The 17,079-nt window shown below is 35.9% G+C and overlaps 2 protein-coding genes across 2 annotated transcripts in view; one reads left to right on the plus strand and one right to left on the minus strand.

Annotated features, from left to right (window-relative positions):
* Window positions 1-17,079, plus strand: part of LOC138695042 (structural maintenance of chromosomes protein 3-like) — a 116,452-nt gene that overhangs the window by 57,624 nt on the left and 41,749 nt on the right. The gene's annotated exons all lie outside the window — the stretch shown is intronic.
* LOC138695041 (salivary glue protein Sgs-3-like) lies at window positions 3,906-10,816 on the minus strand. The gene is made up of 2 exons (XM_069819375.1): window positions 10,689-10,816; window positions 3,906-4,646 (listed from the first exon to the last, which is right to left on the minus strand). Exons 1-2 carry the CDS (start codon window positions 10,701-10,703, stop codon window positions 4,149-4,151), a joined length of 513 nt encoding a protein of 170 aa, XP_069675476.1. The 5' UTR covers window positions 10,704-10,816; the 3' UTR covers window positions 3,906-4,148.

Here is a 17,079-nt window from a genome sequence, read left to right on the forward strand (position 1 = left end):
GGCTCAATGAAATCATATCCCACTATCATGAAAAGCGGGGTGCCCCAGGGTTCCATACTTGGCCCAATTCTATTTCTCCTGTATATAAACGACCTTCCCTCAAGGATAACACAAGCTACAACCGTTCTCTTTGCAGATGACACCAATATTGTTTTCAATGCTCTTGATAAAAATAATTTACAGGAGAAAATAAATGAAACCTCAAGACAACTAGAACAGTGGTTAGCTAGCAATAGACTAAAATTGAATGTCAGTAAAACCGTTTGTATGTATTTCAGTCAGAAACAACTACATGACTCCATTGAAATACTACTTAATAATACTGGAATAAAGGACGTCGATTGTACAAAATTTTTAGGGATATGGATTGATTCCAACCTCACGTGGGAAAGTCATATTCAATTCTTAACTGATAAACTAAGTCGTTTGTGTTATGCTTTCCGTGTCCTAACCAATATAACTCCCAAGGAACTACTTAGAGCGGTTTACTTTGGCTATGTTCACTCTGTATTATCATATGGGATAATTATCTGGGGGTCGTCATCAAAACTTGCACAAGTGTTTAGACTGCAAAAGAGAATATTGAAAATTATAAAGAAAGTACCTATTCGCTCGGATAGTAAAAAAATATTCAAAGAGTTTGATATTTTGCCCCTACCTTGTATTTACATTCTTGAAACAGTCTGTTTCATCCACCAAAATTATGATAGTTTTAAAATAAACTCTGATTATCACAGCTACAGCACAAGAACATGCACTAATTTACATTTTAATCATCATAGGTTATCCAAGAGTTTCAATAGCTTATCACATACAGGGATAAGACTTTACAACAAACTCCCTGTTGAAACTAAAGCCCTTAACTATGCTAGATTTAAAAAGTCAGTGAAACATATTTTACTTTTCCACATGCCTTTTACTGTCAATGAGTATCTTAGTTTAGCACTCCAAATTTAGCTTACAGTAGTTAGTATCTCCTTTTGTGTTTACTGCTCTTCTTTTCTATCTGATTCATGTCTGGGGTGAGACTGCCCAAGAGGATAAGGAAACCAAGAACCTTGTACAAGTAATGGTCTGAAGAAAACTGTGGAGAATTGACTTCATTACTGAATGTGTTGATTGTATATTATTTGTATATTATTGTAGACATCTTGTATGTCGGAATAACATGTATGTAACCGCATATTTATTATGTATTCACTCTGACGATGCCTTGAAATCATTGTATTTCCTAAGGCTAATAAATATCTATCTATCTATCTATCTACAGATCCCATTCTCTTCTTTTCTGGACAACTTGTCTCTATATTAAACAGGAATTTACAGACAATTTTTTTTATTCCACATGCAGAGAAGTTTAAGTAAGCATGAGCTAAATAATTCCCTAAGATACGCGTATGAGTTGTATGTATTACACGTAAATGTTTTATCTTACTGTATATGGACTTATATAGTAATATCTGTGGTAAGGTTAGAGCTTATAATTAATTTTTGTGTTTAATTTTGTCGTGATTCTACCATGCGTCTCTCAGAAGCAATTGAGGTGGAGAGAGGAAAAGGATCTTGATCACAGACAAGATTGCAATGCCAAGTAACCGTTACTTATAGATACAGGTAATATTAAATATCACAGATTCCCAAGAAGGAGATGGGACAGGGGAATAGAACACATTGGAAGGTGGTTGTAAAATTTCTGGATGTTCGAACGATGAAGGGGTAGAAGTATAGAAGGGACTGACGCAGGATACTCCTGGCTGCTATCAACCCTCAGAACGGAGTTTAATAGCCCGTGATGACCAACTATAGAAGAGGAGGAGTACTCCTGCTATCAACCCTCAGATGGAGCTATAACCTGTAGGTTCGCCATGGCCGACCATAGAAAGTCGATACACTCCTGCTCTCTACCATCATTCTGAGCTATATTAGCCCACGATGTCGAACTTAGAAGTGGAGACACTGAAAGAAGGTTTAAGTGCTATGGAGAAATAGTTGTAGGAAGGCGGATGAAAGAAAGTTAAAAAGAATGGCGATGAAGAATTGATGGTAGCATTTGAGGAGAATGACTCACAGAATGCAAGGCCAATCCCTTGACCAGTAGAGCGAACATGTTAAGTCTGACATTAAGAAATGAATAGTCCACACCTGTGGAGTAACGGCTAGCGTGTCTGGCCGCGAAACTAGGTGGTCCGGGTTCGATTCCCGGTTGGGGTAAGTTACCTGAATGAGGTTTTTTTTCCAGGGTTTTCCCTTAACCCAATATGAGGAAATACTGAGTAACTTTCGGTGCTGGACCCCGGACTCATTTCACTGGCATTATCACCTTCATATCATTCAAGTGCTAAATAACCTAAGATGTTGATAAATCGTTGTAAAATAACCTACCAAAAAAAAAAATGAGTAGATACCATTATTGAACGAATCAGTCAGTAGGACGAAAAGAAGAGAATAATTATTGAAATGGTACACGAGTGCACGTCTTTGGAAAGCTTCTTGAAAAATCCATATTTTTATTGCCAATATGTAGGGGATAGCTGAATGCTGGGAAGGAAAATGTGAAGTTTCCCAGATGGAAAATTGAAAAAGAAGATGAACTGCTAGTGCCTGATTCTAGGTTAAAGAGAAAAGTTGAATTTGTCCAAAGGGAAAATCGAAGGTTGTAGTAGAGTTTAAAGGTTGACTTACTTTGAAGCCAATGGAAAATGTGTCGACAGTCTAAATTCCCTGTTTGAAGAGAAGTAGGGGTGAATGAACTCATCTCTGGTGGGCGTGAGAATATGAGGTTTATTGAGCAACGAGTGCACTTGGGTTTAAAGAAGGGTTGCCAGTGACTGCACAAAGCAGTATAGCTAGCCAAGCGTGGGAAGTATGGTTGTGTCACAACAAATGTATATCTGAGACTAGAAAAATTATTTCTAACCACCATAACATTAACACGGTTTTAGCTTCTATAACTCTATTTTTCTGAGCAATAATCCATTTCTATTCTATTCTCAGAAACAGTGGCATATTTAGAATTTTGTCAAGGTGGGGGAGGGTCATCATTAAAATTGTTTTCAATTTGCATTATCGATATTTTAAATTTTGTGTATTATTATTATTATTGTTATTATTATCATTATCAGCTGAATTTTTACAGAGGGATGTGAAACTAGTTCTGGAAAGGTTCACGGCAACATCGTCATGTTGCGGCTGCGAAGAAACATTTACCAGTGTGAAATTTTCACTAACCTCTCGAGAATTACTACGTGACTTTTCAGTAAAGAAAAATTGTAAAATTGAGCTTTGCGATCGCTTGGACATATCAAAGAACCCAGAACGATAATGTAAAGTTTATATTAAAAATAGGAAGTGTGAAATGCATAAAATGTTAAACAAACATTTCACAATGTAGTCAGAACTCTAATTAACAGGTGAATACCGCCCTTAAAATGAGTTTAAAATCGACAGTGCGCAATATTTAACATCTGCATTGCAGAACTGTCAAAACAACCATTTCAAATTCATATTGTGTCAGCTTCATTTCATTACAAGGTCAGTACTAGGCAGTAGGTCACTCTATAATAAAGATAGCATTGTTATAATTCGAACATACCGCAGCACCAAGCACAGGGATTATATTGAAGGAGGGTTAGGAAGACTATGCTTTATGTCGATGTAGATTTTGTTACTGTGACAGTGAAACATTAGAGAAGGGAAAACGATTATTGATAAAAAATACTTAAATCTAAATATATCATTTTTTTTTTTCAAAAAGTTCAAGAGGGGTTTCAAACCCGGTAACCCCCTCTTGCATACGCCCCTGCTCAGAAATCCTCCATGCAGATACTGTGCTCCATTAATAAATTAAATAAGTAATGAAGTCAAGATTAGTTAGAATAAATGTCGGTTATGCTTATTGAAACATATTTACACTGCAAAGGATTATTTATTCCATGTGCCACTTGTAGCTACAAATATTTATACAACTTATGTAAAGATTAATTTTTTGGTCCTCTAATATTAATATTAATTTTTACAACTTATGTAACGTTTTATTGTGTTACTGATATCAATATTGAAGGTAGATGATGTAGAAGTTGTTATCAAATTACATGTGTTTTGGCACTGGTAGATAGTGTTGCTGTGGTAGCATCTCATGCCAGTGCTGTTCAAGGTGAAGCTGTTACTGCTGGTGTAGCTGCGGTTGTGACAACTACAGTTGTGGTTGTGGGAGCTTCCGTTGGAGCTGCTGTTGTGGTTGTGGGAGCTGCCGTTGGAGCTGCTGTTGTGGTTGTCGTTGTAGGAGCAGCAGTTGTAGTTGTAGTTGTGGGAGCTGCAGTCGTGGTTGTGGTTGTGGGAGCAGCAGTTGTAGTTGTGGTTGTAGGAGCAGCAGTTGTAGTTGTAGTTGTGGGAGCTGCAGTTGTGGTTGTGGGAGCTGCAGTTGTAGTTGTGGTTGTGGGGGCTGCAGTTGTAGTCGTGGTTGTAGGGGCTGCTGTTGTAGTCGTGGTTGTAGGGGCTGGAGTGGTGGTTGTAGTTGTGGTGGTAGGTTTTTGGGTCGTGAAAATTATAGAAAGTGGGTCAATGATTTGACTGATGGAGTTAGGGAGCCATCCAAAGAAAAATGGTTGAGCACTGCATACAGCAAGTGAAGCCATCAATGCAATAACCTGAAATGTAAGAAAAATCATCTCTCATTAAAAATTCTTATTCTTTTTCTGCTTATGTTCTTTCTCATTCTATGAATTATAAAGAAAAATTACTGTGATACCATGAAGAATAGGCTTTCGATTGTCATTCGTTTTCAACATCCATTATGTGAAAAAAAGGTCGGAGTGGCACACCTGCAGGGCTTCATGGATCCGTTTTGGACAGTAAGGGGTTATTTATAAAAGGATTGTGGTATGAGAAGTAACAAACGTATGGCATACAATTCACATCAGTGTTTCGGACAAACGTTGAGTTGACAAGTGTTACCCAAGGTGATTGTATTGTAAGTAAAGATTAATTTTTTGGTCCTACAGAATATACCTGTTATAGTAATAATGATTATTAGAGGAGAAAAATTCGCTTCAGCGCCAGGGATCGAACCTGGGTCCTTGGTTCTAAGTTCAATCCACAGCAACTGGATCGAAAACACTGGATGAGAGGAATTCGATCCAGTGCTGTGGATTGAACTTCGGCATAGCTCAGTGGTTAGAGCAGCTTGGTACATAGAACCAAGGACCAGGGTTCGATCCCCGGTGCCAGAGCGAATTTTTCTTCTCTAATAATCATTATTACCATAACAGGTATATTTTGTAGGACCAAAAATTAATCTTTACTTAGATTCTTCGTCCAACAGTGCATATTACTGTGGAATCTCGGCCACCAAGTCACACAATTGAGTGCGCTTATTGTATAATGACAGTTGACTTAATATTATATGTCAACATATATGTCGAACTTGGAGTCAGGCCACAAAGGGAAAAACACTGGATGAGAGGGATTCGACCCGGTGCTGTGGATTGAATTTCGGCATAGCTCAGTGGTTAGAGCACTTGGTACGTAGAACCAAGGACTCGGGTTCGATCCCTGATGCTGGAGCGAATTTTTCTCCTCTAATAATCATGGTTGTATTGTATTGTATTTATTAACATTCCATGGTATTCGTACATTTCTTCACAGCTAGAATACGGAACAAGTTAAAATCTTAATGCTACTATAAAATCTTAATTTATAGTCACTGACTAGTTGAAATATATACAGAAGAAGTTTACAATATAGTCTACTAGTACAACACAAAGTTTTAGCATCAATTTCATGAAGCATTGTTGAATGTCATGAATTCACCTACAGTTGGTGGTGAACTTACTTTAGAGTATATGTATGTGAATGACCACAAATATTATCATAAAATGCAGGCTCTAAATTTCTAATATTTTATAAGAAAATGAACTTACAATTGAACAAATATTACAAGGTACCACAACAAGACTTATTAGAACTTAAATATCTGATAGAAGTATAAAAAGGTTACTGATAATAGGTTTTAGAATTCACTTTTTACTTTAAATTAAATTTTCCAAACTTTGAACATTTTCACACATATTATTTCATAACTTCACAACCAATAGAGATAGAATTCTAAAATTTTGTACACTGATTTAACATCCATTTATGCAAAAGTTAGACTAGAATAATAGCCATTTCTTTGAAAATAGAAAAATTAGGTCACAAAACATGATGTAAATTTTAATATATTTTATATTGGACAAATAAAAAATTATTTGTATTAAAATAAACAACTCTACATGTCTGAGAGTAGTCTACTTTTCAGAAATAAGTGTTTATTGCATGCAGGAAAAATATTAAAGATGTCAGAGAGACCATAACAATGTTGTGGTTACCAAATGATGTAACTGCAGAATTTTTTTTTCATATTTTGATAAAACTGGTTTGATAAATATTATTAGTAACCTTTTTGTATACTTTTATCAGACATTTAAGTTCTAATACGTCTTGTTGTGGTACCTTGTAATTTTTGTACAATTGTGAGTTCATTTCCTTATAAAATTTTAGAAATTTGGAGCCTGCATTTTCTGATAATATTTGTGGTCGTTCACGTACATATACCCTTAAGTCAGGCCGAAGTTGTCTTTCTTGAAGATGAGTAGGTAAGTGTTCTGTTGTACATCAATAAAGAGTTATTACCCTGTAATTTCATTTAGTTCATTCGTGTTATATTTCTTGAGAGCTAACTATGTTTACTGGCTCAGTATGTGTGTTTGCTTCTATTGAATTATGTTCATTGTCTACATCCATTGATTCGCACATACTCCGGTAGAGGTGCTTGGTTGGGGCTGTACAAATTGCACCGCTTCTTCTCTCTATAAGTCCTGCATCGTTCAACTTGGGTCATTTTGAGCTTAATCGACTCCTTATGAGTTCTTCTTTCATTCGATATGCATTTATTTTATTTTATTTAGTTATTTCTTTTTTAACTTTACAGACGTGGACAAATTATTAGCAAAATTGAAGATTTTTATTATATATTTTTACAAAATATGATTCTTCAATTTAGACTACAGTTGACATTTTTGTGTATTTCCAAATAATTAGCCAAATTCAAGATTTGTATTGTATATTTTTCAAAATTTAACTCTTCAATTTGGACTACATTTGATATTTTTGCATATTTACAAATTATTAGCAAAACTGAAGGTTTTTATTGTATATTTTTACAAAATTCGATTCTTCAATTTGGACTACAGTTGACATTTTCGATATTTCCAAATTATTAGCAAAACTGAAGATTTTTGTTTTATTTTTTTAGAAAATTTGGCTCTTCAATGCAGTTGACATTTTTGCTAATTTATCAATTATTAGCTAAATTGAAGATTTTTATTATATATTTTTACAAAACTTGACTCTTCAATTTTAACTACAGTTGACATTTTTACATATTTCTGTCTACTGTAATAATGGAAATATGCAAAATTGTCAACTGTAGTTTAAATTGAAAAGCCAAATTTTGTAAACAGAATTATCATAAAAATCGTCAATTTTGTTAATAATTTGTCCACGTCTGTAGCTGCAATTATTTCTACATTTCGATTTTAGTCACTAATTTTTTCAGGATTCTCGCTTTTTATTTATTTTAGTTTATTGAATATCCAAGTTTACTGAACCCTATTTTACCATAGGGTATAATAGGGCTGTAATTAAATCATACATATTATATAAAAGATACTTAAAACCAGTGGCGGTGCGTCAATAACAGCACAAGAGCACGTGAACACCTTGTTTCCATTAATGCACGACTAGTTTTATTATTTAATGCCGTATTGGCGTAGTGGGAATGAATAATATCAGGATCGAGTATTTTAAAAACTTCCCGCATCTTGCATAAACTTCTTATGTAAACTTGGCAACATCCGTTCACATACAAGCCGTGCTCTTTTCAAGAAGGTTACAGAAATTTCACGCATGCGCAGGAGAAAATTGTCTTTCGCTGGCTGCTTATGCCTCGTCAGGAGCACAAAGCATTAAGTGAACAGTGAATCTATCCTTCAGATGTCAGGTGCATCGATGCCTATCGTTTACGTGCTATATCTCGAGGAGAAAATTTAATAAGTCTGTATTTTAGCCTGCAGGTGTCAGCATCTCACTGTCGGAACGTTTACTTTATGTGGATGTGTGTACAGTGCTGCTACGAGAGTGTAGTTTGTGAATTACTATACTTCAGTGTCTGCATATAGCATAGCTTGGCTTTCAAAGACGTGCTGGCTGAATGTGATGGTGGTATGAATTTAAGTATCTGTATGGTGGTGTATATTATTTAAGAATAATATTTACTAGCATGTATTTATAGTAATCAATCTATGCGAATGGGATTACAGTACTGGTATAGGCTATACTGTATCAGTGTGTTGTGAATCAAAATACATCTATATTACTGAAAACACGCTTTTGTAAATTGTTTTATGTATTAATTTTTAACAGACGTAAACAATGAACTCTGTTCAAGTAATTTTGAAGAGTAAAGAACTGGGTAAACTGGCTTTCCAGGAAAAATTGGAAATAAAAAGACTAGGTTTCATTATTATTATTATTATTATTATTATTATTATTATTATTATTATTATTATTATTATTATTATTATTATTATTATTATTATATGTTATTTTGAATTTATATACGGGTTTTTCGACAGTGAAACATTGGAATCATGACATTTCATATTAGGCTAAAAACGTATGATTTCAAATTCTCTTCGATTTTGGAACATAAAATTGTGAACACACATAATATTTTATCACGAGCCGCCACTGCTTAAAACTTACTTACAAATACACACTGAGTATATTACTAAGTAAAACAGACGTATTACATAAAAGATACGTAAGACATAAATACACAGACATTTACTTACTTACTTACTTACTTACGGCTTTTAAGGAACCTGGAGGTTCATTGCCACCCTCATATAAGCCCGCCATTGGTCCCTATCCTGAGCAAGATTAATCCAGTCTCTACCATCATATCCCACCTCCCTTAAATCTATTTTAATATTCTCCCATCTACGTCTCGGCCTCCCCAAAGGTCTTTTTCCTTCCGGCCTCCCAAGTAACACTCTCTATGCATTTCTGAATTCGCCCATACGTGCTGCATGTCCTGCCCATCTCAAACGTCTGGATTTAATGTTCCTAGTTATGTCAGGTGAAAAATACAATGCGTGCAATTCTGCGTTGTGTAACTTTTCTCCATTCTCCTGTAACTTCATCCCTCTAAGCCCCAAATATTTTCCTAAGAACATTATTCTCAAACATTCTTCTCTCAAAGTGAGAGTCCAAGTTTCACAACCATACAGAACAACCGGTAATATAACTGTTTTATAAATTCTAACTTTCAGCTTTTTTGAGAGCAGATTGTATGATAAAAGTTTCTCAACCGAATAATAACAGGCATTTCCTATATTTGAGCTGCTCGGGTGAAGAAAATGTTAAGTGACATTTTCACATAATTATATGTAATTCATGAAAATAATGTTATGTCACAAGCTCTTTTCAGTGCTATTTGTCTTTTGTATGTGAGACTTTTCATTTCACCTGTGTGATGTTAAGCAAACCCAAGTATCACATTGAATATATGAGTAGAGTTATTTACTTTAATATTAGTAATAGAAATGTGTATTTTCTACAGTAAATTATAGTTCATAAATTTTAACAGGCCTAAGTGCAACAGTTGATTTCTGTTTTATAATAATGATAATGACAATAATAATAATAAATAGTAGTAGTAGTAATAATAATAATAATAATAATAATAATAATACATTTGATTACGTTACGTAATTATACTAAGAGAGTCACATCATATGTTTTTAAGGGGATTAATATTTTGGGGTGCCGTGTTGAATCTAGGCCCTTCTAGGGTGTGCCGTGAATACTGTTCTGCAACCAGGAGATCAATCGTGAAAGGAATGTGCTTACTATTGCCTCATCTATTGGAACGAAGTAGATAAATAATATTACCGTTATAACGCCAGTTTAAAAACCATGCGCACTCCTGCATACGTTATTTCCTGTATGAAATGATTAAAAGACCAGGAGATTAATTGTGATCTAATTTTGTAACTAGGGTAGTATCAATATGTCTGTATCAATGTTATGGTTTGTGCTGTAAGAGCTAGCCAATAGAGATAAGAGTACCCACGTGTGTGACCGTATGACATCAACATTCTTTCACAGCATTATCCCCCTTCGTCTCATCCGGCAGAGACTTTCTCGTGGTTGGAACACAGTAGAAAAAGGTTGCAGAACACTGTTCTAGAGAGTCAAATGTCTGGTTTTTGGCTGGATGTGTAGTATTTTCATGTCAGTGTTTATGTTGCTGTAGTTGTGATTGGAGTTTGTGATGTGTTCTGCATAGGTTGAATTGCTGGTTATGACTGTGATATGTTTCTTGTAACGTGTTTGAAGTGAAATTTTATGTTCCTTTACTTATTTATTATTTTCAAGAATTTTAACTGGAAAATCTAGAAACTGAACCTGTTAACACATTGATGACATTGAATTTCTACCACCAAACTTTCCATAAATATATGTTACATGCTAAATCTGATTTTTAAATTGCTAAATTTTAATTTGCTAAAACCTACTATCTCTAGTTTTTATGTAGGTTAGATGCAAGGATGTTGTTACATTAAATTTAAAGTTTTTATACTTACCACAAGCTTTGCCATTTTTGGATTGTTAGGAATATGCAGCTTCCGTTGTTTCTGGGAACTTCAGCTCTGCCTAATGATGTGCAATTTTGGTTCTCTCTTTATATACCTTACCGAATATTAGTATTGGCTCGTCATGGCCACACCATTCCAATTTGACACTTGTATCAATGTTAGAACACTTTTACCAAATAAACTGTCACGCTCACACATGTGCGAGATTATTACGTAATTATTACAGATATTCGGCACCGAAGTGAATGTGTTATGCAAAAATTAAAACACTAGGCTCTAATAAAAACTAGGGCTCTGTTTTATGGGATCTAAAAACCTGAAGTTAAGCTTTTTCGAAGTGTAACTTAATTGCACAGATATCCAATAATCTACCTAATAAAAAATAGGGCTCTGTTTTATAGGATCTAAAAACCTGAAGTTAAGCTTTTTCGAAGTGTAACTTAGTTGCACAGATATCCAATAATCTACCTAATAAAACCTAGGGCTCTGATTTATAGGATCTAAAAACCTAAAGTTAAGTCTTTTCGAAGTGTAACTTAATTGCACAGATATCCAATAATCTACCTAATAAAAACTAGGGCTCTGATTTATAGGATCTAAAAACCTGAAGTTAAGTCTTTTCGAAATGCAACTAATTGCACTGATATCCAATAATCTACCTAATAAAAACTAGGGATCTGTTTTATAGGATTAAAAACCAGAAGTTAAGCTTTTTCGAAGTGTAACTTAATTGCACAGATATCAATAATCTACCTAATAAAAACTAGGGCTCTGTTTTATAGGATCTAAAAACCTGAAGTTAAGTCTTTTCGAAGTGTAACGTAATTACACAGATATCCAATAATCCATTCATTCAAAGTTCCTTGCCCAAGAATGTCTTTCACTGCAAACCCAGCATTCTCCTATCTTCCACCTTTCTCTTAATCTCTGCGTACAGTCCATTATATCTTAATGTTGTCTATCATTTGATATCTTCTTTTGCTCCAAACTTTTCTCTTATTCATCATTCCTTCCAGTGCATCCTTCAGAAGGCAGTTTCTTCTCAGCTAGTGACCCAGCCAATTTTTTTCTTTCTTTCTGATCAGTTTCAGCATTATTCTTTTTCCACCCATTTTTTCTAGCACAGCTTCATTTCTTATTCTGTCTATCCACTTCACACGTTCCATTCTTCTCCATATCCACATTTCAAAAACTTCTAGTCATTTTTCTTCACTTAGTCGTAATGTCCACATTTCTGTCCCGTACAATGCCACATTTCGCATAAAGCACTTCACTAGTCTCTTCCTTCGTTCTTTTTCCAAAGGTTCGCAGAAGTTCTATTAAAAACTTCCTTTGCCATTATTATCGTTTTTTTTACTTCCTGGCAGCAGCTCATGTTATTACGTCTTATAGTACACACCAAGTATTTGAAGCTGTCCATTTGTTCCACTGCCTCATTACTTTTACTTACTTACTTACAAATGGCTTTTAAGGAACCCGGAGGTTCATTGCCGCCCACACATAAGCCCGCCATTGGTCCCTATCCTGAGCAAGATTAATCCAGTCTCTACCATCATATCCCACCTCCCTCAAATCCATTTTAATATTATCCTCCCATCTACGTCTCGGCCTCCCCAAAGGTCTCTTCCCCTCTGGCCTCCCAACTAACACTCTATATGTATTTCTGGATTCGCCCATACGTGCTACATGCCCTGCCCATCTCAAACGTCTGGATTTAATGTGCCTAATTATGTCAGGTGAAGGATGCAATGCGTGCAGCTCTGCATTGTGTAACTTTCTCCATTCTCCTGTAACTTCATCCCTCTTAGCCCCATATAACTAACGGACATAACAATAACTTTACCTTCTTTATTTTTCTTCCGATAACCATAGTCTTTGTCTTGTTTTTATCTTCATCTCATACTGTTCACAGCTATCATTTACCCACATTACTACTCATAGGACACCCAAAGGGGGAATAGTTTACATTCAGAATCTTTTACCATCGTGGGAAGGCTCATCATGCTATGTTTGTTGTTTTTCTTGGGAAAGATAAATGCGGTAGCTTCCTCCTTGCACACCATTCTCTCTTTCGCATATTAAAAGATTCTAGGAGGCCCAGACTCCAGCGTGGAGATGAGGAGAATGTATTTGAGTAATTAGGCCCTCCAGACTTCACTGAAATTCACCACAAGGGTTAAATATCAGCTCTGTCAGGGTTTTTCACTATCAGAGACCGAGAAATCGCAATAAAATTAGCCTTTGCTTCCAATATGTATATACAGGACTTGTGATGGGGCGGGATGCAGGGGAATGGAATCCCGGTTCCTTTTGAAACGGCTTAAAACTATGCCTTTACTTCTTGGCACTTCTTAGTATGTAATGCATTTGTGACTCCATTTTAACGCATGCTACTTAAACTACTGTAATATATTTGTAGGTCTAGATTAAACACAGACAGTACATCACACGGTATATTTTCTTACCTTACGTCTATGAATTAAAAGGGGGAAACCATCCCGCTATTTTTTTTTTCATTCCTCTGTGTATATGTATAGTAGTGGCAAAAAAACCGGACTGACTCTTGTAGCTGATTTCAGAGCCTTGTTCACTCCAGAGCACGATAAACTGGTAACTAAGACTTTCGTCGTTCGAATCCTGCCTGGGAAGAAAACTTTTTTTTTGTTCCTTATTCAAATTTATTCCCAATACTTTTCGATTGCAGCGATATTTTACTACTTAACTTATTATTCCCAGAACATAAATTTTACCAGCTTATTTTCTAATGGCTTTCGAAATGGGCTACGTCAGCAGTCGAAACTACAACAATTTCAATAGATTACTCGCTGTCTTGTGAATGCGGGCATGGCATGCGCAGTGGCTCATTTCGGGGACTTTGATTATTCTGTCGATCTGGTTTTTTTTGCCACTACTGTATATATATATATATAGCGATCAATTTAAAAGAGGACCCGTCATAGGCAGACAACTACAGCATATGTTGGAAATGATGTTCCTCAGAATGTGCTTGTCCACAACAATTAATTGTAGCGATAGGTAGCTCTCAATTACCACATGCGCTGTCATTTTTAGTGGAAAAAAGCATGGACAATTGAATGCATTTTTTTCACTTTTGCATGCATTGCTTGAATGCTTAAAGTTGAAAGAAAAGTTGAACCGTGTAGATGCATCTGTAAGTTACCGCTCCTTATGATTGGAGTGGCATCTAAGAAGGCCTAATCAGTAGATAAACTCTTATCTTATCTCTTCAAAGGAAAGCGTCGCTGGGTATTAATTGGACACTCAGACTGTACAGGTTTTCGACACTGATATAGGAAGAGCTGCGGCTATGGGTCGCATAGCCTTCTCAGGCTACTCATATGCAGACGAGACCTGGTTCTACAGCGACACTGTTTTGTTTAGCTGCGCGGTGTTCATTTACCTGTCGCCCACTCCTAGGAATTTATCTACAGCCATCCGGTCTGCCGGCACTGAAACATTTAGTATAGGAATTTGTACTTACCCAGCTCAAAGTAGGTGCTGAAAATGTCCCCCACCAACTGCAACACACTGTTGACAACTTCTTATGAAATTGTGAATTACTTTAAAAAGTTCTGCTTCACTGATTGACTCGATTTCAGCTCTATATAATCTTTAAGCTCGTTATTGTGTGCGGGTTTTTCGTATAAACATTATTATACAGTACTACTACTATATTTGTGAGCCCCACGAAGTCCAGATTTAACACCATGCGATTTCTATCTATGATAAGGTTCATGCAAAAAACCCACATACAATAAATGAGCTTAAAGACTATATAAGAGCTGAAATCGAGTCAATCAGTGAAGCAGAACTTCTTAAAGTAATTAACAATTTCATAAGAAGGTGTCAACAGTGTGTAGCAGTTGGTAGGGGGACATTTTCAACACCTACTTTGAGCTGGGTAAGTACAAATTCCTATACTAAATGTTTCAGTGCCGGCAAACAGGGTGGCTACTTGGCCGCAGATAAGCTCCTAGTGGCAAGGACGGGAAAATGAAAGCCGCACGGCTAAACAAAACATTGTCACTGTATCAGGGACTGAGACAGGATGATCCATCTATCAGCATCGGATTCACGAATGCCACACAGGCCACCTATCGAATTTGGATAATCATCACATTTAGTCTATAGAGCGCACAAAGTATACGGTACCTAAGTGTAAGGGCCCATCCCAGGTTCAGCGCTCATAAAGCCAGTTAACCAGGGACATTGAAGAGATTCATTCATTCATTCATTCATTCATTCATTCATTCATTCATTCATTCATTCATTCATTCATTTTATTCCATAGATCTTACATGAGCAATGAAGCTTTAAGATGTGGAACAAGTCAAAATTTTATAATATTACAATTACAATTTTTACAAATTTTTACAGTTTTACAATTTAGTCATTTTCTACAATTTTTACAATTTTGTGCAATTTTTTACAATATTTTGGAGAGATGTAGAGAGATGAGGTGAGGTCCGAGGATTCGCCAAAATATTACCCGGAATTTGCCTTTTGGTTGGGGAAACCTCGGAAAAACCCAACCAGGTAATCAAATCAAAGGGGGGTAATCAAATCAAAGGGGTTGATGCCAAGGACTCGCCATAGACCATCCGGCTTCAGTCCCACGGCTGTGGAAAACCTCGGAAGAAACCAAAGACCAAAGGGGGATCCAACCCAAACCCGAACACAGTTCCGGATCAGCAGCCCAGCGAGTCTGCCGACTGAGCTACATCGATGGCTCTACTAAAAGTATACAATACATAGCCAATCAGATTATTAAATTTACAAACACAAACGATCATTCATAAGTTGAGCTATATGTATAATACAAAACAAGTAAGTTAATTAAATTTAAGGCATAAACAATTCAACCAGTTGTGATACACATAAATTGATAATACATATCATGCAAACTACTTCAAATTACAAACACAAACAATTTATCAACAGAGCTATACAGATTACTATTCAATTTAAAGCATATACAATTCATCGGCCAAAACCATACAAATATATACAATACAAAGTAAGCGGTATAATTTAATTTACAAGCATACTTTCATTAAGCTATACAAATTTGTGCAATTAATATCAAGTAGATTAATTCAATTTATAATCATAAACAATTCATCAGTTGAGCTATACAGACTACTATACAATTTACAGCATATACAATTCATCAATTGAGCTATACAGACAACCATTCAATTTACAGTAGGCCTATATACAATTCATCATATTGCGATATATTTAATTTAAATGTAAATAAGATGTCTGAAGCACAAACTCTTTAGAATTATTTCTTCGCTTATTCTAGTGAAGTTGATTAAGTCTTGTATTAACGTCATATTATTCAGTTGGCTTAGCTTAACAAAGACTAGAAGCTGAGTAAAGATTACAGCTGGTGTACCGAGATAATTACATTGTGTAAATAACTGTGTCTGCCAACTGCTGCAGAATAATATGTAAATGGTGCATGTGTAAACAGTTTGGTAAGCCACTTGGAAAAGCAGCTCGTGCACAAACACAGATCTTCTCATTGTCATTGAAAGATTTGCGTAATGGATTACGAGCATGGAAATATAAGTTTCTGGTTAATGGTAGTAATACTATGGATATTAAATAGCAATGTTAAAACATTGAAAATCGCACAAAATGTAAAATATCCATCACATCACAAGAGGCAAGAGATCATAGGCGCCGAGTTCTTTGAAATATTGTGGGGGGGGGGGAGGTAGGAATGTGCACAAAGAAAAGTTTAACGGTTTTTTTTTTCTAGAAAAAAGTCCATACATATTTTACAGAGAATAACATCGTCTGATTTTTTTTTTTCGTTATTTAACGACACGGTATCAACTACAAAGTTATTACTATTTAATACGAGAAAAATTCGTACCGGCACCGGGAATCGAACCCAGGACCTCTCAGCTCTGCGCGCTGAGCGCTCTTTCCAACTGAGCTATGCCGGGACACGATCCACGGCGTCGGCCGAACCCGTCTCGTAATGCTTTTTTACGGCCTTACTACCTGCATTTGAGATGATACATGTGATACATGCAGGAGCGCATATTTAAATGACTTTATGGCCATATTCAACATCAGTTTATGACAACTGCTAACAGTTAATACATCACATATTCATTTGTATAAGGTCTCGCCTACCTATGGCCATAAAGTCATTTAAATATGTGCTCCTGCATATATGACGTGTATCGTCTTAAATGCAGGTAGTAAGGCCGTAAAAGCATTACGAGAGGGGTTCGGCTGGCGCCGTGGATCGTGTCCCGGTATAGCTCAGTTGGAAAGAGCGCTCAGCGCGCAGAGCTGAGAGGTCCTGGGTTCGATTCCCGGTGCCGGTACGAATTTT

The sequence above is a fragment of the Periplaneta americana genome, chromosome 2, assembly GCF_040183065.1.
Source record: "Periplaneta americana isolate PAMFEO1 chromosome 2, P.americana_PAMFEO1_priV1, whole genome shotgun sequence".
Taxonomy (NCBI): domain Eukaryota; kingdom Metazoa; phylum Arthropoda; class Insecta; order Blattodea; family Blattidae; genus Periplaneta; species Periplaneta americana.